Here is a 26,431-nt window from a genome sequence, read left to right on the forward strand (position 1 = left end):
GATCGAAAATTAGTCCAAAAAAGGTTATGATTCGTCAGCATTTTTGAACAAAGAGATTTCTGGTCCCAGAATAACTACAATACACTGAATTATGAAATTCAATAAATGGATGAAGGCTTGATTCCTTCATAAAACTAACTATAAAAAGCTAGTGCTACAATCGGATTAAAGTAAATTTCACTTCCACCCAAAAACATCTATATCACATTACATTGACATTAAATCTAATCTGATTTGAGAGTAAAATTCACATTACATTTACTTGAGTGTTAAACTCGCATTACATCTCATTTACTTCACATTTATATTTACATCCACATCACATTTACAAGTTCCCAATCCTTTTCTCGTATAATGGAAAAGGCTGGTCCCGGAAATTCGTAGCAGTAACATCGCTTGCGATGGTAATTGACTGAAACTCTCTGTTCCTTCTACATCACCCCTTCTCCTCCTTCTTCTACTACTTCTCCTTCCCCTATCATTTGTCCTGCTCCTCCTCCTATCCCTTCTTGTCCTCCCCACAACCTTATTCTCTTTTTTCTTCTCCTTATCCTTCACTTTTCTCTCTGCTCCTTCTTCTCGTTCCTCTCTCTTACTCCTCCTCTTCATCCGAAGGAATTCTGCCCCTCCTAATAGGTGAGGGGGTCTGAAGGGGGCAAAGTACCCTTTGCATAATGCATTGTTTGCAGTTTTGCCTGGAGCCAAGCCGCCGCTTACATTGCAGGGTACAAGTAGTATCAAGGTCTCACCAATTATCGGCACGTCAAGGAGCAATTTGTAAAATTTCTATCAATTCTTGTTGCTGTTGCAATGAATTTGTTGCGCGGCATGTTGTGATTTAAATATTCTGAGAGATTCACATGCTGTCACAGAGAAATCACTTGATAGGCTATTGTGATGTGAGATTTCAGTAGAGAATGAGATATTATTTTGAGTTGATATGTGAAAAATTTGAAGACAAGACTACCCTACTAGTTGATACATTTTGAAAAATATTGAGTAGTACTAGAAGATGCCATACATCAAAAAAGTTGTGACAGCTTGAAGTGGTTCTATTCAATATGGATTTATAGGAGCAAGTTTCTTTCTTGAATTTGCTAGGCAACTGTTCATATCAATATAATTTATTATAATACAATTGGAACTATACAGTCTCCAAATCCAATCTTTTGGTAGAGAGTTAGTGGGAAGGATATTTTTAATATTCTTTCCGAAGAATGGACATTGATGTGTTCAAAGCTCCACCAATTTATGTGGATGCATAACAATATAATTATTCATAGTTTTTACAGATTACTTTTTTCATATCATATACAGTTCAATAATTATTTTCTTAGTCTATATTAAGTAAATTCATCTATAATTTTGCTGTATTATAATCTATTGTATATAAATGTGTAAGCCAGTATAAATTGTAATCTACATAAATAAAGTACTCAATCAATCGATCAGGATTGGTCTCTGGGCGGAGATAATATGTTAATTTGATGGATTTTTACAAAAATATCCATTTTTAATCTACAAATGCGGAAAAATTATACTAGTAGCTGGTTTTTTGGCTCATCTCTTCTATGCACAGTAGATCTCTTCTCAGTCAAGAGTGCTCATGTTATTTTTCTGTTCACTGAAACAATCACAAACACAACATAGCTATGACTTGGAGAGAGCAACAGGTTCAGCCCAAAACTGATCCACTCCTTGATTCTATGAACAATTACATTTCCAAAAGCGAAATAATTTTTCCTACAGTTACGTTGAAAAGTGGCCATTGCTGCACTGATTACAGAACGCAAAGAATCACTTTTCCGCTCTAGTGCGGGAAAAAGTTTCCTGCACTCCAGATTTGCAACATGGCAACGCAATAGTATATTTCGCACCTAGAGCAGAAAATGAGATTTTTCCAGCTCGAAATCGGTTTTCAAGTCCGAGGCCGTAGGCCGAGGACTAGAAAAGATTGAGAGCTGGAAAAACATTTTTGCCCGTGGTGCGAACGATATTTTTCGCCACACTACAGGTATTGCTGACAAAATAAATAAAGAATACAAAATAAAGAATACTCGTTAAGCTATCGTACCTATCTCTTGATTTTAGTGGTAGAAGATTTGCAGTCAGGATTTCAGATTCTTTTAAAATTTAACTTGGAATACCACAGTCATCTTCAAGCATTTTTGAAAATTCGGAATGCACTAATCAACAATAAATAATTGAATAAAACTGGTTGCGAAGCGAATTAGTTTGATTCGAAACTGGAACTAAAATCATGGCGACTTCAGCTTATTATGAAAGTGGACACTCGCCCGATCTAGCGGATGACTTATTAATAATAATTAGCGCGTTGTTCCCAGCCATAAGCGGCTGGAAAGAGACAACTTTCTGGCCTAGCCCGGAAAAGAAACCCTTTTCTGACGTCGTCTGCAAACAAGGTCTTTCAGATCTACGTAGGGACTGGAAAACAGCTGCTTTCTGTGCAGTGTGGCGAAAAATACTTAGTAGGTTATATGGAGCAACAGTGCAGCAAAATCAAAATGAAGTTGGTAACAGTGACTGCTGTGGCTGCTATAGTGAGCAGAGGTGCAACCAAGCACAACGCGCTAATTATTAGTATTAGATATTATAACCAAGGACAACGATGACTTTAGGATTTTAGTATTAAGGTTTTTATCAATAATAAAATTACACAGAAAAACATTTGATGGATTTCAGGCAATTTTACCCATAATTACCCACTTTTCATATTCAATGGTAACTGTAGGAAAAACTTAATGTGAAATACGTGCGCAAAGTTCCTCTGCTGCACTCAAGAAACCATTCCGCCCTCGCCTACGGCTCGGGCGTAAACGTTTCTTTCGGTGCAGCAAACTGTCACTTTACGCACTAGTTGCACAAATAACTATTTTATTGCAGTGTCAAGAATTCAAGTACAAAATTATTATCTGCTTGAGAATGGAGGGACTAGAGCTTTTCAGAGGATTAGACTCCTCATTATAATTCAATACTACGAATATAATTTTTGATAAGTATTTATTGAGAACAGATTAAGTCTTTGAGATGTTTTCATGCTTGAATCCATGGAATAAAATTTCATTGTAGGAATATGAATTTACTGTGCTACATGTTGTAGGAGTACACACACATTAAAATCTGAAACCTTTTCGATATCAGATATAGAATCGATAAAAGCCCACTGTGATAGAAAAGGACTTCGAAAACATACACCAAATCTTTAGCAGCAATTCAATTAAATTGAAGATGAACTAATTTGAATTAACGAGAGACATGAGAATTTAAAAAAAACAAAACACAGAATCCATGAAACTTGTATCAACGTTATTTGCTGTGTACAAAGGAAATAAGTCATGCAAATTTTGTGATTTGTTGCACAACGTGTAGTGTTGCAATGCTGTTTTGATTCAACACCAACCAATTACAGTGAAGGAGCGAATGAGTGTTTTGCGGTGTCACGATAACAAAGAACGGCGTCAACTCTAATAAAATAATGACAGGGCAGACAAGCAATGTGGGGTAATTTGCCTTTGTTTATGTGTGATTGAGAACATGGAAGGTGGTGGAAAAGGAGGATAAAGGAGAGGGATGAGGGTGAGAAAGAGGGGAGAACGAATGATAATCAAGGAAAAAAGAGAAGATGAAGGAGAAAACGGAGGAAGAGAGGAAAAGGAGGAGAAGAACAACAACAAGAAAGAGATGAAGAAGAAGGAGAAGTAGATGACGACAAGAAGTATAGAGGTGTATGTGAGAGAAGAATGAAAGAAAAAAGAATGATAATCAAACGAGAAAGAAGAAGGATGAGAGAACGAAGAAAAAATAGAAGAGGAACAAAGGAAGAAGAAGGAGAGTACATATAAGAAGAACAAGGAGGAGAGAAGAGATCGAAAAGAGAGAGAGAGAAAAAAGGGATGATAATCGAACCAAAAAGAAGAAGAAGGAGAAGAAGAAGAGAAGAAGAAGGAGGAGAAGAAGAAGAAGAAGAAGAAGAAAAAGAAGAAGAAGAATAAGATGATGATCATGATGATGATGATGATGATGAAGAAAAAGATGATGATGGAGGAGAAGAAGAAGAAGAAGAAGAATAAGAAGAAGAAGGAGAAGAAGAAGAAGAAGATAGTAAGAGAAGAGAAGAAGAAGAAGAAGAAGAAGTAGAAGAGAAGAAGAAGAAGAAGAAGAAAAGAAGAAGAGAAGAAGAAGAAGAAGAAGAAGAAGAAGAAGAAGAAGATGATGATGATGATGATGATGATGATGATGATGATGATGATGATGATGATGATGATGATGATATGATGATGATGATGATGATGATGAGATGATGTGATGATGATGATGATGATGATGATGATGATGATGATGATGATGTGATGATGATGATGATGATGGAGAAGTGGGGAAAGAAGAGGAGGAAAAGGATGAGAAGGTTGGAGACGAAGAGGAAAGAAAAAGAGTAGAATATGAATAGGAAGAAGGAAACAACAAGGAAGAAGAATGAAGAAAAAGACTGGAGGAAAAATAAGTGGAATGAGAAGCTTTAGAAGAAGAGGAAATAATGCGATTTGGGTGTGATTGTTGAAGTGTGTATTGTAAGTGGAGAATGGTTGAATTCCATTAGTGGAATGAATTTATAGCTGTTTGTGTTAGTGGATGAATATTCTCGTACCACTTAAAGTGGCTTAAATTATCTGAGATTGTTTACCATAATCACTAGTTACCTTTTAAGGGAGACGGTTTGTAGTGGAGTTAATGTTGACGATTCATATTTGCCCACAATCGATCTATAATATTTTCCATCGATCTATAATAGATCTATAATCGATTTCATTGTATTTGAGTGAAGTGGAATATGATGTACATGCCATCAAAGACTAATAATTATGTGGAGATTATAATAAACTTTTTTGTTTCCCACAGGTTACGGGAATTGTGGGCAGAGCAGATGTATTGGCCTGCTTCTTCTTCTTGCTCTCCTTCTTGGCTTATCACGAGTGAGTTGAATCATTTGAAGAATATCTAATTAATGCTTAGACATTATAAATAAGAAATGTACTCGCATGATCCATAACAACTGGCTTTCATGCAAGCTTTATTTCTACTCGTTGCTTTGTTGACTAGATTTGTCACTGTACGCTCTAGGTACTTGACAGATTATTTATTCATTTATTTATTAGGTTAGCGAAAACAATACAAGGATCGGAAAAGAAGAAACAGGCTATTGCCCATAACTTCTTGAATTTCCTAATTCAGTTTCAAATCGTCCGAATATTATACATAGGTTATGTCCATTTCAATTTTTTCACCAAATCATAATTTATCCTCCATTGAGACTAAACTGTAACAATGATAATAATTTTACATCCACAATTAATTGATGGGAATCCACCTCAAGTTTTATGATGGGAGATAGCATAATGCTATCTTATGAGATAGCTTTTGTTTAATATCGTTGATAGAACAATCATAGTTTTTTCTAAAGAAAACGTATCTACAGGCCTACTACTTACACTTTACAGAATGTTGTATACTGTGTGATGGTACTTGTGAAACAAAAGTAAATTATTTACAATGGTGGTATTGTCTGTGATAGTTCAATTAGTAGTTTATATGGTGAAAGCGGAATGAGCTCTTGTTTTAAACTTCGAACATTGTCTGAACTACAGTTCAAACGTCTGTGGTAGTGACTAGAATGTATCACTTTGACAAGTTATGAACCTTGTTTGTTCGATTGTTTCAAATCTCGACAATTCTCCTCAAAAGCTTGAACCAATTGGAAATTTGAAAATATTTGAATATTTTTGATTTCCAGTGTGTTTATTTTCTCCGCAAGTGATTGTAGGCTACTCATTGCAGTGAATAATGCATTTTCAATCAATTGTTCTTTACTCTGTCCAAACATGCATGAGCTCTGGAGGATTAGCCCGACCCTCCTACTACTCACACACACAAGCGCAGTCTCCTTTTGTGTCTGTGTGAGTGAAGGGAGGGTTTGCCTACCTGTATACAACGTAGTATACATAGTATATCTATGACGCAGGTAGGCCAGCCGTGTGAGCCTGCGCGTGGAGGAGAGGGGGTCGGCTTAATCTTTCAGGGCTCATGGCAATTTGGACAGACTATGGGCAACCTTGAAATCATTGTCATTGAAGATGCGTACAGACTTATGCGCGACAAACACGTGAATTTCACTTTCCATCAGCTGATTATTATCTTATTAGAACGGTATTAGTACAGAAACAGTGAGATACAGATTTAATAAGCATAGCATCAGTCGATAAAAAGTGCAATGCGCTTGTTAGTGGCGAAGAAGTCTGTACGCACTTTTGGACAGAAGTTCACTACTCTCCAAATGTAATAAAAGCACTTCAATTTTTAAGCCCATTGAAATAGCTACGGTCATACATCTGAAAACCATACAATCACGCACAAGCCTCAGACTTGTGCTGGGATCAACGCTGCCTGTAACGTTTCAAGTTAAAGAGATTCTTTGGAGGGGAATTGCCTCAATTCCAAATTCAGACCACCGCAATCTTCCCTGCAGAATTTCATCCCTTCCGCTATCACTATGTCGATGCGTATTTTCCCTACACCTATCCAATAACCTTTTTCCCTACAAAGCCCTTTTCTTGCGTAGTACCGCAGTGTAGGGATAGGGAGTCCTACATGGTGAGGCCTACACCCTATTTGTGCCTATAGGTTTCCACAACAGAAAATGGGACCAGGCTCGATTGTGGGACAGTTGCCAATTTGAAGGAAACTTGGTGACCCATTTTTCTCTCTTGCTTTGTTCGTCTTCTCAATTTCCCATCTATTTTGTACCTTATTTCTTCCTCTTTTCCGTATCCTTCTTTGTTCCTTCCCTAATTCATTCCTTATCCATACCCTTTCCATGCTTCTGCTCTATTTTCTTCATACTTGGACCTTGCATGCTCATAATATTGCTTCCATGTCTTGTCAATAATTATATTTTCTACATCTTTATTATAATTTCCCATTTATTGCCTTGTTCTTCAACACGTTCTCACTTCAAATTATCTTTATTTCATTTCTTCCCTCCTTCTCATCATTCTCAGCATTATTATCATACTTATAACATTCTTTCTCATCCTCCTTATAATTTTCCATGTCATCCTTGGTTTTTAAATTTTCCCTGATTACTGTTCCTATTTGTCAAATACAGTACTCTTTCTCATTACTATTACATGTCTGCCATTTTTCTAGTATTTTTCATTCAGCCACTACAGTCAAATTCCAGTTTACTTTCTATCATCCTTCATTTAATTAATATTACGTTTTCCCTATTTCTCTCGCTACTATTTTCAATATTAACCCTTCATCTCAATGATAGGATTGTTTCTATCTAATGAAAATCAACTCTTTTCCTCTTTTTACCTACTGATTAATCTTCCACATTCCTCTCCAGTTTCACCGTTCTCTCTCTTTATCCTTCTTCCTTGTTCAACGCTCTCTTCTCAACTTATTCTGTCATTTCATCTTCACACGATCCTTTCTCTCTCAAAATTGATTAATGGCGTTCTGTTACACAGCATTAACCTGAGAAATTGACTCTCTATTCTCTTCTATTTTCAAATCCATTCATTAGATCTTCTGTTATCCTGTTGACAATTCATGCCTCATTGACGAAATATTTGTTAAATTCACTAAATTCTCTGTTATTAGTAATTTGAAAAAAAATATTTAATATTTTTTTTCAAATTACTAATAACAGACTCTTGCCTATTTTAATAACTCATACACCACCTGTCAATTCCACCAGTCTTATTAAGAGTTCGCAAAATCCATTCTTCAAATTCATTATAATCCTCCAATATCTTTGAGTCTTTCATTTTCTCCCAATCCCAATCAATACAAAATATTGCGATGTAGGTCATCAAGCAGCAAAGTACTCAAGGAAACACATGACAAAAAAATACGAAAGGAGAAAGACAAATAAACAAGAGAAGAAGCAGAACGAGAGAAAGAAGGAGGAGCAGAGAAGAAAGTGTGTGAGGATGAGGAGGTTGAGGAAGAGGGAGAAGATCAAGACAGGGAGGAAGTAGAAGAGAGGGAAAAACTGGGGAAGTTTTGTAGCGATAATGGTGCTGGTAGAGGCTCCACATTTTCTGTGATTTTCCAATGAAAACAATGTGGCCACGATTAATCATTTACGGTTGGCGAGTTTCGCTTTAATGTGTGTTTGCCAGTGAAAATGAGTGTGAAGACGGAGAACAGAATGGAGAGGAAGAGGAGGGCGAATAAGTGCGAGAGTGAGGAATAGGAATAATAATAAAACCAAAAGGGAGAAGGGGGTTGAAGTGGAAAAGGGAGATAAGAATGAGATAGGGAATAGAAATAACAGTGAAAAGAGTATAGAAAGGAAAAAGAGAGAAGGAGAGAAGCACGGGAGAAAGAAAATGTGGATGAAATATATTACATAAAATCTCCTTATCCAGCGGATCTGATTGTTCAACAAAAATAACGTCAGAATGCAAGTGTTTCATTTCATTTCATTTATTTGCAATACAAATGAGACTAATGTAATAACATTGGTAGATAAAATAATAAGGTAGTCCTTGTGCTATTTTTCTTCCAAATTTGTAGGTGACACAGTCCAAGATGAGGTTAGAATTTCACGTGTACAATTTTCACAAAATATAACTCTCGAATTCTTCTCAAACCCCTATCAGATTTCTATTATTCCGTGTGGAATCGAATGAGATGAAAACTTGTAAAATCTTGAAATTGTAAAATCGAAAAGTACAGTGACAATCAGTGTTCGTCAGATACTTCATACACTCATCTAGTATTATATCATAATATTTATATCATATGAGATATAACAAGATGGATCAGTTTTGATCTCACATGTATTACTAAATCATTGTTTTCATTCTATACTAATATTTTTCACCATGTGCTATTCTATAATTATAGCCGATAAATACTTTCTTTCCCCTTTTCATCATTTCAGACATGTGATACAATTTCAATCACCGAGACATTGATAAATTTCATTCAGTGTTTGTGGGACACTGCATAAACTCGAGCAGTGATGTGTGATTTCATGACCTAATGCTTTGGACAACTTAAACTTTTTATCAGAGTTTTGGAGAGAAATTGTACAAGCTCAGTGTAGTATCTTATAAACATTATGATCATGATTTTATTATGATTATAGTGCTTTGTCAAATAAATGAATAAATAAAATCATAAATATCTATCATCTATCGAGATTCAGCTTGAAGTGTGTCTGCTCTCTCAACATTATTATCATAAAATTAATAATCAAATTATGGGAAAACAAAATTAAATTAAAATGACAATAGATCCCAATAAACTGAGAGTATTGTTCCGTAGAATATAAAAAACTAATATGAAGAATAATAATGATAATATAAAAAATAATATGAACATTCTCGTCTTTGGAATAAAATAAAGTCCAATTTATGTATGCTTCAATTGAGAAATATGTATAATTTTTGTATAGTTAATCATCAGTATTGATATTTTGTCAACAAATATCATTTCATTTTCATTTCATTCTCAAATTATGTAAAACTATTCTCTTGTGAATTATAGGAACTATATAAACTGGTGAGATTGTTGTCAGGTTGGTATGAATTAGTGTTGGTGAAAATTATTAAATTAGAGGATAGCTGTGAATCAAGAGAATTTGGTATATCTGATCTTTTGTTGATCTTATCAACCTATACCAATTCAATTCCAATAATGACTATTGAATGTAACAACATACAAAATTCATCATTCAAGGCCACATATGGATCAAGATAATGATTTCTGAGAAACTTTATGCAGATAATTCTTTGTAGATCACAGAAACTTGCACACCCCACTACTCCTATAGCATCAAACCAATTCCAATAATGTCTTTTATATCTGAAAAGCTATTGCAACTCATTGAATAACACACCCATCTCAGCTTTCAGAACACAGCGATGAAAAGATTCTGCGCCAAAGTCATTCACTGAGAAATACTGAGTGAGAGAATTCAGAAAGCGAACCTTTGAATTTTCATCATGATCAATCGAAGCTTTTCGAAAGCTTGGCGAAAGGAAATGTATAATTCAAGATTGTTTTCCTCCTATTCCCCCTCCAAATACTCCCACTCTTCCCCCTCTTCATCCTTTTTCTTCTCCTCCTCGACCTCCTCATCCTTCTTATCGTCTTTCCTTTTCTATTTAACTACATTCTCAATCATGTTTGAGAAGAGAGAAAGTCGATTGCGGGAGGAGGGTCAATCGGTATTCACTTTTTAGGGAGAACGAGATGAAAGCTAAAGTTGAAGTGTGTTTGAACTCTTTGGGGAATCTTGAAGTGAGGAGGCTCCCAACCCTCACCCTTCTCAGAAGAGGAGGGGATAGGGGGAAGGAGGAGGAGAAGGTTGAAGAGTTAGTGGAGGAGCTGATGGTGGTCGACGGTGAGGAGGATGAGGTAGATGAGGAGAAGAAGGAATAGAGTGGGAGAGTTGGAGGAACGGAGGAGCTTTTCAAAAGCCTCATTATTATCCCTCGCTTCAATGAACCCCAATCCTCTCCCTCAAGTTCCAGTGCCCCAGAAATAAGGGAGGAAACTGTGAATGTATTGAGTAATGTAATGAAGCAGTCTCACTCTCACTTATGCCGACATACTGAGAGCTACATTTGGAAAAATCAATCTTGCTATATGCCGTTCCCCCTATTTATTAAATTCTGCTTTCTTCAACATTTTAGCTCTATATCATTTCCACTCCTACTTCATTCCCTGCTATATTGTTCTCTCCTAAATTCTGAAGCTCGTATCCAACATTTCAGTTCAAACAGAGTTAGATCAGCTATTGGTTGAATCTCGCGCTTCGCGCTCGGTCATGTGTTGTGCAATTGAATGCTTTTCCCAGGTTTCTCAATCAAGACATCTTTCTACGTCCCACTAAACGCTTATAAACTACTAGCCGTCAGGCTTGCTTCGCTCGCCATATCCGTCTAACCAGGGGGCTCCGCCCCCTGGACACCCGACTGGGTCGTCCAAAAATGAGATCAGCAGGCGAGCGAAGCGAGCCTGCATTTTTCATTTGGGCATTTTTATCATATGTTAGGACGATCCAGTCGGGGGTCCAGACTAAACGGCTGGCTAAACGGATATTGCGAGCGAAGCGAGCCTGACGGCTAGTAATATAAATTTTCCAGGAATAGCTCCGATTGAAGTAGCAGTGCCCAATCAATTTTTCCGCGATAAATGCATTAATTTCAATCTTCAACTTTGTGCCAACCTAACAAAGTCAACTCAACTTAATGCCAACCTGACAAAATTCAATTCAATTTTTTGATGTCAACAAAAATTGATATACAATTCATTCTTACAAACATAGAATACAAATTCTTTATAGGATATGAATATCCACATAAAATATCATATTCCAAATAATATTGTTGCATCCCTCTTCAAGCAAAGCTTGCGATTTAATTATTAATTCAGTTTCCAGTTAACAACTGTTTCGAATATGTACTCTCTCTAGATTATAGTTCTATATTAACATATGGTATGGCCTTTATTCAATTATAAATGAGAGAATAAGAAGAATATACATGCTAAAAGACGAACTTTAAACCCTCGAAAACCACCCTTAGAGTTGAAATATTGCCAAAATATTCCTTAGTACGCCTCTAAAGGGTCAACTGAACATACCTACCAAATTTTAACGTTTTTGTCCGGTAGATTTTCAGTTCTGCGTGTGAGTGAGTGAGTGAGTCAGTCAGTAAGTCAGTGAGTGTCATTTCGCTTTTATATACATATGATTTTACTTTCTTTGATAAGATTTTACTTCTGATTAAAAGGTGTAGAATCACATACTTGGGTCCTTACATGATGTGTCCGAATCATATTCCTAATCTTAATGTCAAGCACAATATCCTGTTGGTTACCCATTCTTCTGAGACTTCTCCATTTTGTGACTTTATCTGTCCGTGAAGGATGCATCAAGTTCATATTTCAAAGACTTGGATTTAGGCCTCAGATTCATTATCCAGTGTCCATGCTTCCAACCCATACAGGAGAACAGAACCCACCACTTCAAAGGAGCGAGTCCTGATTTTTAGAAACAAGTCAGCTGACCTGACATTCAGGTCACATTCTCTAGAATGCAGGTTTTTAAATTTTCATTTCTATTTCTGGCATGTGACTTGCATGAACTTTGCTATCATAATTATTTGAGGACTGAAAAATTTGTAGAGTGAAGAACTACAAGACTTTACCTATATCGGTCTATGTGTAACCCTGTCTGAATTTGGGAGAGGAATAGCAGAAGGTTACCATTCGATCATTCTCATGAGGTGCTTATTAATGAAGAATATTGAATATTGAATTATATGAATATATGATACTAGCCGTCAGGCTCGCTTCGCTCGCCATATCCGTCTAGCCAGGGGGCTCCGCCCCCTGGACCCCCGACTGGATCGTCCAAGAATGAGATCAAATGAGCTCGCTTCGCTCGCCTGCATTTTTCATTTGAGCATTTTTATCATATGTTAGAACAATCCAGTCGGGGGTCCAGACTAAATGTCTGGCTAAACGGAAATGGCGAGCGAAGCGAGCCTGACGGCTAGTAATATGATATTCCCAGGATTGAAGTAGCAGTGCCCAATCAATTTTTCCGCGATAAATACATTTAAATCTTCAACTTGGTGCCAACCTAACAAAGTCAACTCAACTTAATGCCAACCTGACAAAATTATTAATTTAGTTGCCAGTTAACAACTGTTTCGAAGAGGTACTCTATCTAGATTATAGTTCTGTAGTAACATATGATATGGAAATTTCAATTATAATTAAGAGATTGGGAGAAGAAGAATATACATGCTAAAAGACGAACTTTAAACCCTTAAAAACAACCCTTAGAGTTAAAATATTGCCAAAAGATTTCTTAGTGCGTCTCTAAAGGGCCAACTGAACATACCTACCAAATTTGAACGTTTTTGGTCCGGTAGATTTTTAGTTATGCGAGTGAGTGAGTGAGTGCCATTTCGCTTTTATATATATAGATATAATATAATAGATATATTAATTTATAATTTAATAATCATATAAATATTCATTCATATTGAATATTGAATATGAATGTTGCACTGTAATAGACTCAGCAACGATATACAGAAATATAGTTTATTAACTATTCTTGTCAAACCCAAAAACCCCATTTTCAGCATTCGGGTGGAACAAGCTCTGTGTGTAGGCCTACATCTTGTCTGAAAATTTTAAGCTTGAAATAGAGGAGGATTGTCGAGTAAGGAGGTGGCTAGAAGGCATAGAGGGGAAGCAGTATTGACCACAGGGTGTGCCGAAAGTAGACAGTCGTTAATGTATAAATAACGAAGTTTGCGAAGAACTAGAAGGAATGGATGGAAAGAAAGTGTTAAATGAGTAGAAGAAAAAAAAGAATGAGACAGGAAAAAATATCAATTACTTCAAGTTATGATGCAGGGGAAAGTCCAAGGAAAGAGATCCGTAGGAAGGAGACGAATCTCATGGCTGAAGAACCTTCGGGATTGGTTTAGATGCAGCAATAATGACCTATTTCGATCTGCGGTCTCAAAAGTAAAAATCGCCTTGATGATTGCCAACCTTCGAAACGGAGACGGCACCTAAAGAAGAAGAACGTTCAAGGGAGCGAAGATTAAGTTTCAGAGATTAGAGACGTATATCAGGGAGACAACGATCAATTTTGTATTGGTGGAGTGTCAATTTTTGGGTGTTGGAGATCGATCATTCTGGGGTGCTGGTATAATTTTGAAGATTTTGAAAAAGAAGGTTCATTTGCCTCTAAAACAATACTTCTCCCTTTTTCACTCCTCCTCTTCCTCCTTCCTCGCACTTCACCATCTCCTTCTTTTCCTATTCTCCTTCTCCCACTCCTACTCATCCTTTTTCCCATTCCCCTCCTTCCACTCCTTCTCCTCCTTTTCCTCCATCTCCTCCTTCTCCCCCATCACCTCCTTCTCCTCCTTCTCCTCCTTCTCCCCTTCTCCTCTCCACCCCTCCTCCTCCTTCTCCTTCTTCTCCTCCTTCTCCTCCTTCTCCTCATTCTCCACCTTCTCCTCACTCTCCACCTTCTTTTCCTTCAGCTCCTTCTCCTCTTTCTCCTCCTTTTCATCCACCACCTCCTTCTCCTCCTTCTCCCCCTTCACCTCCTTCTCCTCCTTCTCCTCCTTCTCCCCCTTCTACACCTCCTCCTCCTCCTTCTCCTTCTTCTCCTCCTTCTCCACCTTCTCCTCATTCTCCACCTTCTCTTCCTTCAGCTCCTTCTCCTCTTTCTCCTCCTTCTCATCCACCACCTCCTTCTCCTCCTTCTCATCCACCACCTCCTTCTACTCCTTCTCCTCCTTCTTCTCCTTCTTCTCCTTCTTCTCCTTCTTCTCCTTCTTCTCCTTCTTCTCCTTCTTCTCCTTCTTCTCCTTCTTCTCCTTCTTCTCCTTCTTCTCCTTCTTCTCCTTCTCTCCTTCTTCTCCTTCTTCTTCTTCTTTTCCTTCTCCTCCTTCTTCTCCTTCTCATCCTCTTGTACCTCTTTCTCTTTTTTCCATTACATTCCCCTTCGTGTGTTTGTGTTGAGTAATTAACCAGTAGCTAGAGCAATAACAACCCACTGCTCAGTGGGAGAGAATTTTGGCTGCTGTATTTCCTAACAAGATTCCGCCAATTAGTAAGACTTCCCAGCTCTATTTGTTCTACTCTATTTCGGTGGTTCCTCCCTGTAGTGCACGTTTTTTGTTCGGTGGTTACCTGTTTCTAGTCGAAATTCGGTTTTACGGTTGTTTTTTGATGGCTCGAATTTCTTTTCAATCCAGTGTGGAATACTATTCTCTCTGATTGTGTCCACGTCATTAAATCATTGATGAATAAATAGATTTGGAAACGCTACGGGAGAGAAGTTCTGAGCTTTTTATACTTCAATGATAAACTGAGTTTATCAGAGATTGACAATGGTGTAATAACCGACGCCGGTCTTTCTAAGTTTCAATAAATCTGTGGTTTTTTGACAATTAACTAGTCTTTTTCATTCAAAATGAATAATTACCACAATATCAACTTCTCAACTACACAAAGAGTCAATGATAAACCATTTTTCTGCCTTTTTGGAAGAAGAAAGAAGAAGAAGAAGAAGAAAGAAGAAGAAGAAGAAGAAGAGAAGAAGAAGAAGAAGAAGAAGAAGAGAAGAAGAAGAAGAAGAAGAAAGAAGAAGAAGAAAGAAGAAGAAGAAGAAGAAAGAAGAAGAAGAAAGAAGAAGAAGAAGAGAAGAAGAAGAAGAGAAGAAGAAGAAGAAGAAAGAAGAAGAAGAAGAAGAAGAAGAGGGAGAAGGAGAAAAAGAAGAAGAAGAAGAAGAAGAAGAAGAAGAAGAAGAAGAAGAAGAAGAAGATGGAGAAGTATAAGAAGATGAAGAAGTACAAGAAGATTGAGACAGGAAACATTAAAAGAGAAAGGAGTTAAAGAAGAAGCAGAAGAGAAGATGGATGCAGACTGTGGAGGAGGGAAAGAAAAAGATCAAGAATAAGGAGATGAAGACGAAAAAGAAGAAGAAGGAAAAGAAAGTGTGCGGTGAAGAGTTTTCTCTGCAGTAATTTGGAAAGAGTAAACTGTGAGATATAAAACACGGCAAGTGTGCTGGGTAAGGGGATTGCAGCTTGAATAAGAGAAGAGGTGCAAGAGGAAGTGGAAAAGAAAAATGTGAAACCGTGGTGAGAGGAGGGGAAGTACTGTAGGGTGAGAGGGAGGAGAAAGTTGGACTGAATGAGAGAAAAAAGTGAGAGTAGCGAGTAATGTTTACACTCCGACAAAGTTCGCGTCTAAATAATTTAAGTTCAGTGGTAGCGTTGAAATCCTCGAGCCGAGAAACTTGTGAGTTGTACGAGTATGTCAGTAATTTGTTGTTGGATGGGGAGAAGAGGTGGAGGAGGATGTGGAGGAGTAGGAGGAGTAGGAGGAGGAGCTACGGGTGAGATGGAAAATGGAATCTATTATTGATGATTTTCTCTATTTTAGATTTGTTTTCATGATGTAACTCCATTTTGTTTTATTAACTGTTGAATTTAACTGTAAGAGGTGACAATATATTTGATATCTTCTCTCTATTTCGTTGTCTCTCTTGTCATTTCTGGTTTCCCGTTCTCTAGCACTAGTTATGTTTACCAAGCATCCCTTTTATTAAGTTATATTGTGTGTGCTTCTAAATTCTAAATTCCAAATTAACGTTCTAAATTCATAGCACGGTACATCATTGTGTTGATGAAGATGTTTACTGCATATCATCAAAATCGGTTTCTTCTGATGGAAATTCATGGAAAATTTCATTAATCCGAATGTTCATCAATAAATAATAATTTATAACACCAAATACTCCTGCTACTCATGCAAAATTGGCAAATATTGCCAACAGTGTTACCAACAGCTAGATGTCAATTCGATAAGCACTAGATCAATCGCATGAAGAAGATCACACAACAATGTTAGATATAACAACCTGAATAATCAACAGTGAAATTTAGAAAAATTAAGGGTCAATAATGTTGTTTCGACTAATACTACATCAAACAATCAATATCAGATTTTGATACTGGAACAGAAATTACAAACAAAGAACCTCAATCTTCATCCACCAACGTTCTCTCCACGGTAGATAAGGCAAGGTTATATTAGGTTATCTTGGTCATTATCTTATATTATCTTCAACAAGGTTATCTTGCACGGCACTCTGTCATCAACTTCTCACAATATATGAGTCAAACATGATTGTGATATTCAACATAAATTGAAAGAAAAATCCAATATTAAACACAATCAAACCCAATACATCATAAATATGTCAAGTATATCCCTCAGCCTATGAAGATCCTAACCTAATTCCTAATGGATTGTTGATACTTGCTAAGAATTACTATAGTGAGGTGTTCATGATATAAAATGATATAACCTTAAGACTGTGTATTCAAAATTAAAGTTTAAAGCAGTTTTGGGCAAATAATGCCTGTTGTTCCTACATGGATTATATTTGCATATGAATAATGAACATCTGCAGCAGTGTTTTATCAGAAACATTTTTAAAATGTTGTATTCCATACGTAATTTAATGTTTGTTCTTCTCCCCTCGCTGATTATCTAAAGGTCATCATCTGGAGTACATACTGGAGAGTTTCATCCCGGTTTTTTGTCAGGAATAAGTTGTATGTAACAGCTACTCCAAATCCTCCATACCTCATTGCTCAACCCTTTACACAAAAACGAGTGCATCAACTTTGACCACAGTCTTTGTAATGTGAAAAGCGTTGAATTGATGCATTTTTACTTTCCTTGCCCTATTACCAAAGGTAAGGAAAGTATTGCTTTCCGAAAAAAATTATGGTACCCCAATTTCGAAATTTCTATACGTTTCAGGTCCCTGAGTCCAAAAAAGTGTTTTTTTTGGGTATTGGTCTTTATGTATGTGTGTGTGTGTGTGTGTGTGTGTGTGTGTGTGTGTGTGTGTGTGTGTGTGTGTATGAGTGTATGTGCGTCTGTGTACACGATATCTCATCTCCCAATTAACGGAATGTTTTGAAATTTGGAACTTGAGGTCCTTACACTATGAGGATCCGACACAAACAATTTCGATCGAATGCAATTCAAGATGGCGGCTAAAATGGTGAAAATGTTGTCAGAAACAGGGTTTTCACGATTTTCTTGAAAACGACTCCAACGATTTTGATCAAATTTATACCTAAAATAGTCATTAGTAAGCTATATCGACTGCCACAAGTCCCATATCTGTAAAAATTTCAGGAGCTCAATCCTATCTATGCAAAATTTTATTTTAGATTCTCAGTTATCAGGTCTCAGAAATGATTTGAACAGAAAATTTTGAGTGAAAAAGATTGAGCATGAAAATTTCTCCAATTAATGTCCAGTAACATTTTCTCCTGAAATTGAAAATAGGCTAGAAATTTGAGAAAATGTAATTATTAAATTTCAAACTGTTGGCAACTGTTAATTCTATGAAATCATTCACTATGAAGAGATAGCAGATCTCGTGTGTATCCAGCGTTATTGTACTGTCACCAGCTTGCTCAGAGTTTTGAATAGTAGACTTGAGATGTGCGTGAACACTAGCGTCAGGTGATCAATTTGCATAACGGCAAGGAAAGTTATGTGAGTGCGCCACACCAGATTTTTCCATCTATATATCTATCCATAGAATCAGAATAAACTCCACTTAACAATCACTATAAAATCCGATTGTACACTAGGGGAGAACTTGGAGGAAAAACTAACTGGACTAGAAAAAGTTCACTAACAACTAACTGCTACTACAATTTTCAATTGCTGTAATTCGCTGTAAACGCTGCTAGGTCAGAGTCAAACAGATAGAGAGAAGGAGAGTTAAACAGGGGGAGAGAGAGAGAGAGAGTGATCAGAGCAGCGTAAAACTTTCAACAGCGGATGAAAAATAATTAATTTATTTCAGTCGACTTGGTGCAGCAACTTGATCGTGGCAACCTTTTGCTGCTTTGCTGCTTTTTTGCTGCCGAGCGACACAAGTTAAACTTGCTCTAATCCTTTTATAACAAGCTGTAGTCGAGCAAAAAACTGAACTGGAATATTGCAGGGGATGAGAGGATGGGCTCTGAGCATTGGATAGCAGGGGATATGAGGGAGTGAGAAGGAAATAAAGAGTGAGTGAGGAAGGCGAGTGGAAGAGTGCGAGAGGTTATGAGGGGGTGAAGGAGTGATGGAGAGAGGATGAGTGGTAGAGGGAGAGAGGGTGTGAGGGAGTGAGGGAGTGTCGGAGAGAGGGTGAGAGGGAGTGAGGGCGATTGGGTGAGAGTGAGAGTGGGCGAGAGAGAGAGAGAAAGAAAGCGCGATAGGGAAATAGAGTGATAGAGTGATTGAGGGATGGTGAGTGGAAGAGTGGGAGAGAGTTATTGAGATGAAGAGAGAGTGAGAGATAAAGAGTGTTTGAAGAAGAGTAAGAAAGAGAGAGATGATGGAAGGAGAAAGAGTGAGTAAGTGAGTGAGAGAAGAAGCGAGTCAGAGATTGTTGAAGTGAGGGAAGAAAAGGTCAGAGGAGTGTAACAGTTACAAAAAGAACCATCAAGTCGATGTTTATTGTTTAGCTTTCAGTTTAGGTCGCGATCAACCTTCATGTAACATAATTACATTGAAGAGCATGAGAGCATAGATGAAATAAAATCTATAGTTCATCTCTGGTGAGAGTGAACAAATGAGTTGGGTATTGATAGAGTTTCAACATGATTACATCCAAATGTTTTTATCATTGTCAGCTGATTGGTGGCATCGATTGAAACTGAAAGCTGAACCGCGACCTTCCTGTACTGTTTTACCTTGAGGGAGTGAGTGGAAGAGACTGTTTCAGGGTGGAATAGTGTTGAAAAGGATGATAATGACATTAAATAGTATTAACGTTCAAGTAACAAATCGACATGAAAGGGGTTCTTGGTAATTCAAGTGATTAAATGTAAATAAAAACGCATTTTATTTTTTCTTACACAATACATTGCAAAGAGATCATTCGACAAACATAAAAGTATAAATATAAATACTTAGGAACAATCATCAATGCAATTAATGACAGTACCCAAGAAATACGAGTCAGAGTCGAACAGGCCAGAAGTACATTTACAAGAATGAAGAAGCTTTTCTGTTGCCGAGATCTGAACCTTGATTTGAAGATAAGAATGATGAGGTGCTATGTGTTATCTGTTTTGTACTACGGCATGGAAGCCTGGACGCTGAAGGAGATTGGAGGCATTTGAGCTATGGATGTATCGAATAATACTACGGATTTCATGGGTGGAGAGAGTGACCAATGTAGAAGTGATGAGACGCATACGCAAGGAAAAAGAAGTAATTATGACAATTAAGAGAAGAATTCTTCTCCTTCTTCTCCTCCTTCTCATCCACCACCTCCTTCTCCTCCTTCTTCTCCTTCTTCTCCTCCTTCTCATCCACCACCTCCTTCTACTCCTTCTCCTCCTTCTCATCCACCACCTCCTTCTACTCCTTCTCCTCCTTCTCATCCACCACCTCCTTCTCCTCCTTCTCATCCACCACCTCCTTCTCCTCCTTCTCCACCTTCTCCTCATTCTCCACCTTCTCTTCCTTCAGCTCCTTCTCCTCTTTCTCCTCCTTCTCATCCACCACCTCCTTCTCCTCCTTCTCCTCATTCTCCACCTTCTCCTCATTCTCCACCTTCTCCTCATTCTCCACCTTCTCCTCATTCTCCACCTTCTCCTCATTCTCCACCTTCTCCTCATTCTCCACCTTCTCCTCATTCTCCACCTTCTCCTCATTCTCCACCTTCTCCTCATTCTCCACCTTCTCCTCATTCTCCACCTTCTCTTCCTTCAGCTCCTTCTCCTCTTTCTCCTCCTTCTCATCCACCACCTCCTTCTACTCCTTCTCCTCCTTCTCCACCTTCTCTTCCTTCAGCTCCTTCTCCTCTTTCTCCTCCTTCTCATCCACCACCTCCTTCTCCTCCTTCTCCTCATTCTCCACCTTCTCCTCATTCTCCACCTTCTCCTCATTCTCCACCTTCTCCTCATTCTCCACCTTCTCCTCATTCTCCACCTTCTCCTCATTCTCCACCTTCTCTTCCTTCAGCTCCTTCTCCTCTTTCTCCTCCTTCTCATCCACCACCTCCTTCTCCTCCTTCTCCTCATTCTCCACCTTCTCTTCCTTCAGCTCCTTCTCCTCTTTCTCCTCCTTCTCATCCACCACCTCCTTCTCCTCCTTCTTCTCCTTCTTCTCCTCTTCTCCTTCTTCTCCTCTTCTCCTTCTTCTCCTTCTTCTCCTTCTTCTCCTTCTCTCCTTCTCCTCCTTCTCTCCTTCTTCTCCTCCTTCTCATCCACCACCTCCTTCCACTCCTTCTCCTCCTTTTCCTCCATCTCCTCCTTCTCCCCCATCACCTCCTTCTCCTCCTTCTCCTCCTTCTCCCCCTTCTCCACCACCTCCTCCTCCTTCTCCTTCTTCTCCTCCTTCTCCTCCTTCTCCTCATTCTCCACCTTCTCCTCACTCTCCACCTTCTTTCCTTCAGCTCCTTCTCCTCTTTCTCCTCCTTTTCATCCACCACCTCCTTCTCCTCCTTCTCCCCCTTCACCTCCTTCTCCTCCTTCTCCTCCTTCTCCCCCTTCTACACCTCCTCCTCCTCCTTCTCCTTCTTCTCCTCCTTCTCCACCTTCTCCTCATTCTCCACCTTCTCTTCCTTCAGCTCCTTCTCCTCTTTCTCCTCCTTCTCATCCACCACCTCCTTCTCCTCCTTCTCATCCACCACCTCCTTCTACTCCTTCTCCTCCTTCTTCTCCTTCTTCTCCTTCTTCTCCTTCTTCTCCTTCTTCTCCTTCTTCTCCTTCTTCTCCTTCTTCTCTTCTTCTCCTTCTTCTCCTTCTCCTCCTTCTCCTTCTTCTCCTTCTTCTCCTTCTTCTCCTTCTTCTTCTTCTTTTCCTTCTCCTCCTTCTTCTCCTTCTCATCCTCTTGTACCTCTTTCTCTTTTTTCCATTACATTCCCCTTCGGTTGTTTGTGTTGAGTAATTAACCAGTAGCTAGAGCAATAACAACCCACACTGCTCAGTGGGAGAGAATTTTGGCTGCTGTATTTCCTAACAAGATTCCGCCAATTAGTAAGACTTCCCAGCTCTATTTGTTCTACTCTATTTCGGTGGTTCCTCCCTGTAGTGCACGTTTTTTGTTCGGTGGTTACCTGTTTCTAGTCGAAATTCGGTTTTACGGTTGTTTTTTGATGGCTCGAATTTCTTTTCAATCCAGTGTGGAATACTATTCTCTCTGATTGTGTCCACGTCATTAAATCATTGATGAATAAATAGATTTGGAAACGCTACGGGAGAGAAGTTCTGAGCTTTTTATACTTCAATGATAAACTTAGCTGATCTACAACTACTCCAAATAGCTGAATCTTACACTTGACCATAACTTAAGCTGACTACAACTACTCAAAATAGCTGAATCTTACACTTGACCATACTTAAGCTGATCTACAACTACTCAAAAGCTGAATCTTTACACTTGACTATAACTTAAGCTGATCTACAACTACTCCAAATAGCTGAATCTTTACACTTGACCATACTTAAGCTGATCTACACTACTCAAAATAGCTGAATCTTACACTTGACCATACTTAAGCTGATCTACAACTACTCCAAATAGCTGAATCTTTACACTTGACCATACTTAAGCTGATCTACAACTACTCAAAAGCTGAATCTTTACACTTGACTAACTTAAGCTGATCTACAACTACTCAAAATAGCTGAATCTTTTCACTTGACCATAACTTAGCTGATCTACAACTACTCAAAATAGCTGAATCTTTTCACTTGACCATAACTTAGCTGATCTACAACTACTCCAAATAGCTGAATCTTTTCACTTGACCATAACTTAGCTGATCTACAACTACTCCAAATAGCTGAATCTTTTCACTTGACCATAACTTAGCTGATCTACAACTACTCAAAAGCTGAATCTTTACACTTGACCATACTTAAGCTGATCTACACTACTCAAAATAGCTGAATCTTTTCACTTGACCATAACTTAAGCTGATCTACACTACTCAAAATAGCTGAATCTTTTCACTTGACCATAACTTAAGCTGAACTACAACTACTCCAAATAGCTGAATCTTTACACTTGACTATAACTTAAGCTGAACTACAACTACTCCAAATAGCTGAATTTTTACACTTGACTATAACTTAAGCTGAACTACAACTACTCCAAATAGCTGGATCTTTACACTTGACTATAACATAAGCTGAACTACAACTACTCCAAATAGCTGAATTTTTACACTTGACTATAACTTAAGCTGATCTACAACTACTCCAAATAGCTGAATCTTTTCACTTGACCATAACTTAGCTGATCTACAACTACTCAAAATAGCTGAATTTTACACTTGACTATAACTTAAGCTGATCTACAACTACTCAAAATAGCTGAATCTTTACACTTGACTATAACTTAAGCTGAACTACAACTACTCAAAATAGCTGAATCTTTACACTTGACCATAAATTAAGCTGAGCTACAACTACTCAAAATAGCTGAATTTTACACTTGACTATAACTTAAGCTGACTACAACTACTCAAAATAGCTGAATTTTACACTTGACTATAACTTAAGCTGACTACAACTACTCAAAAGCTGAATCTTTACACTTGACATAACTTAAGCTGAACTACAACTACTCAAAAGCTGAATCTTTACACTTGACTAACTTAAGCTGATCTACAACTACTCAAAATAGCTGAATCTTTTCACTTGACCATAACTAAGCTGATCTACAACTACTCAAAAGCTGAATCTTTACACTTGACCATACTTAAGCTGATCTACAACTACTCAAAATAGCTGAATCTTACACTTGACCATAACTTAGCTGATCTACAACTACTCAAAATAGCTGAATCTTTTCACTTGACCATAACTTAAGCTGACTACAACTACTCAAAATAGCTGAATCTTACACTTGACCATAACTTAAGCTGACTACAACTACTCAAAATAGCTGAATCTTTACACTTGACCATAACTAAGCTGATCTACAACTACTCAAAATAGCTGAATCTTACACTTGACCATAACTTAGCTGATCTACAACTACTCAAAATAGCTGAATCTTTTCACTTGACCATAACTTAGCTGATCTACAACTACTCAAAATAGCTGAATCTTTTCACTTGACCATAACTTAGCTGATCTACAACTACTCCAAATAGCTGAATCTTTTCACTTGACCATAACTAAGCTGATCTACAACTACTCAAAAGCTGAATCTTTACACTTGACATAACTTAAGCTGACTACAACTACTCAAAAGCTGAATCTTTACACTTGACCATAAATTAAGCTGATCTACAACTACTCAAAATAGCTGAATCTTTTCACTTGACCATAACTTAGCTGATCTACAACTACTCAAAATAGCTGAATCTTTACACTTGACTAACTTAAGCTGATCTACACTACTCAAAATAGCTGAATCTTACACTTGACCATACTTAAGCTGATCTACACTACTCAAAATAGCTGAATTTTACACTTGACTATAACTTAAGCTGATCTACAACTACTCCAAATAGCTGAATCTTTTCACTTGACCATAACTTAGCTGATCTACAACTACTCAAAATAGCTGAATCTTACACTTGACCATAAATTAAGCTGATCTACAACTACTCCAAATAGCTGAATCTTTACACTTGACATAACTTAAGCTGACTACAACTACTCAAAATAGCTGAATCTTTACACTTGACTATAACTTAAGCTGAACTACAACTACTCAAAATAGCTGAATCTTTACACTTGACCATAACTAAGCTGATCTACAACTACTCAAAATAGCTGAATCTTTACACTTGACATAACTTAAGCTGAACTACAACTACTCAAAATAGCTGAATCTTTTCACTTGACCATAACTAAGCTGATCTACAACTACTCAAAATAGCTGAATCTTTTCACTTGACCATAACTTAAGCTGACTTAAGTTATGGTCAAGTGTAAAGATTCAGCTATTTTGAGTAGTTGTAGATCAGCTTAAGTTATGGTCAAGTGTAAAGATTCAGCTATTTTGAGTAGTTGTAGATCAGCTTAAGTTATGGTCAAGTGTAAAGATTCAGCTATTTTGAGTAGTTGTAGATCAGCTTAAGTTATGGTCAAGTGTAAAGATTCAGCTATTTTGAGTAGTTGTAGATCAGCTTAAGTTATGGTCAAGTGTAAAGATTCAGCTATTTTGAGTAGTTGTAGATCAGCTTAAGTTATGGTCAAGTGTAAAGATTCAGCTATTTTGAGTAGTTGTAGATCAGCTTAAGTTATGGTCAAGTGTAAAGATTCAGCTATTTTGAGTAGTTGTAGATCAGCTTAAGTTATGGTCAAGTGTAAAGATTCAGCTATTTTGAGTAGTTGTAGATCAGCTTAAGTTATGGTCAAGTGTAAAGATTCAGCTATTTTGAGTAGTTGTAGATCAGCTTAAGTTATGGTCAAGTGTAAAGATTCAGCTATTTTGAGTAGTTGTAGATCAGCTTAAGTTATGGTCAAGTGTAAAGATTCAGCTATTTTGAGTAGTTGTAGATCAGCTTAAGTTATGGTCAAGTGTAAAGATTCAGCTATTTTGAGTAGTTGTAGATCAGCTTAAGTTATGGTCAAGTGTAAAGATTCAGCTATTTTGAGTAGTTGTAGATCAGCTTAAGTTATGGTCAAGTGTAAAGATTCAGCTATTTTGAGTAGTTGTAGATCAGCTTAAGTTATGGTCAAGTGTAAAGATTCAGCTATTTTGAGTAGTTGTAGATCAGCTTAAGTTATGGTCAAGTGTAAAGATTCAGCTATTTTGAGTAGTTGTAGATCAGCTTAAGTTATGGTCAAGTGTAAAGATTCAGCTATTTTGAGTAGTTGTAGATCAGCTTAAGTTATGGTCAAGTGTAAAGATTCAGCTATTTTGAGTAGTTGTAGATCAGCTTAAGTTATGGTCAAGTGTAAAGATTCAGCTATTTTGAGTAGTTGTAGATCAGCTTAAGTTATGGTCAAGTGTAAAGATTCAGCTATTTTGAGTAGTTGTAGATCAGCTTAAGTTATGGTCAAGTGTAAAGATTCAGCTATTTTGAGTAGTTGTAGATCAGCTTAAGTTATGGTCAAGTGTAAAGATTCAGCTATTTTGAGTAGTTGTAGATCAGCTTAAGTTATGGTCAAGTGTAAAGATTCAGCTATTTTGAGTAGTTGTAGATCAGCTTAAGTTATGGTCAAGTGTAAAGATTCAGCTATTTTGAGTAGTTGTAGATCAGCTTAAGTTATGGTCAAGTGTAAAGATTCAGCTATTTTGAGTAGTTGTAGATCAGCTTAAGTTATGGTCAAGTGTAAAGATTCAGCTATTTTGAGTAGTTGTAGATCAGCTTAAGTTATGGTCAAGTGTAAAGATTCAGCTATTTTGAGTAGTTGTAGATCAGCTTAAGTTATGGTCAAGTGTAAAGATTCAGCTATTTTGAGTAGTTGTAGATCAGCTTAAGTTATGGTCAAGTGTAAAGATTCAGCTATTTTGAGTAGTTGTAGATCAGCTTAAGTTATGGTCAAGTGTAAAGATTCAGCTATTTTGAGTAGTTGTAGATCAGCTTAAGTTATGGTCAAGTGTAAAGATTCAGCTATTTTGAGTAGTTGTAGATCAGCTTAAGTTATGGTCAAGTGTAAAGATTCAGCTATTTTGAGTAGTTGTAGATCAGCTTAAGTTATGGTCAAGTGTAAAGATTCAGCTATTTTGAGTAGTTGTAGATCAGCTTAAGTTATGGTCAAGTGTAAAGATTCAGCTATTTTGAGTAGTTGTAGATCAGCTTAAGTTATGGTCAAGTGTAAAGATCAGCTATTGTTTTTTTTGAGGT

At 37.4% G+C, this 26,431-nt stretch overlaps 1 protein-coding gene across 1 annotated transcript in view; it reads left to right on the plus strand.

Moving 5' to 3' along the window:
- Positions 1-26,431, plus strand: part of LOC111056747 (protein O-mannosyl-transferase TMTC1) — a 397,568-nt gene that overhangs the window by 181,610 nt on the left and 189,527 nt on the right. The window contains 1 exon segment of the mRNA XM_039438835.1: positions 4,918-4,991. Coding sequence (XP_039294769.1) covers positions 4,918-4,991 — 74 coding nt within the window.

Source organism: Nilaparvata lugens, chromosome 12 (genome assembly GCF_014356525.2).
Source record: "Nilaparvata lugens isolate BPH chromosome 12, ASM1435652v1, whole genome shotgun sequence".
NCBI lineage: Eukaryota > Metazoa > Arthropoda > Insecta > Hemiptera > Delphacidae > Nilaparvata > Nilaparvata lugens.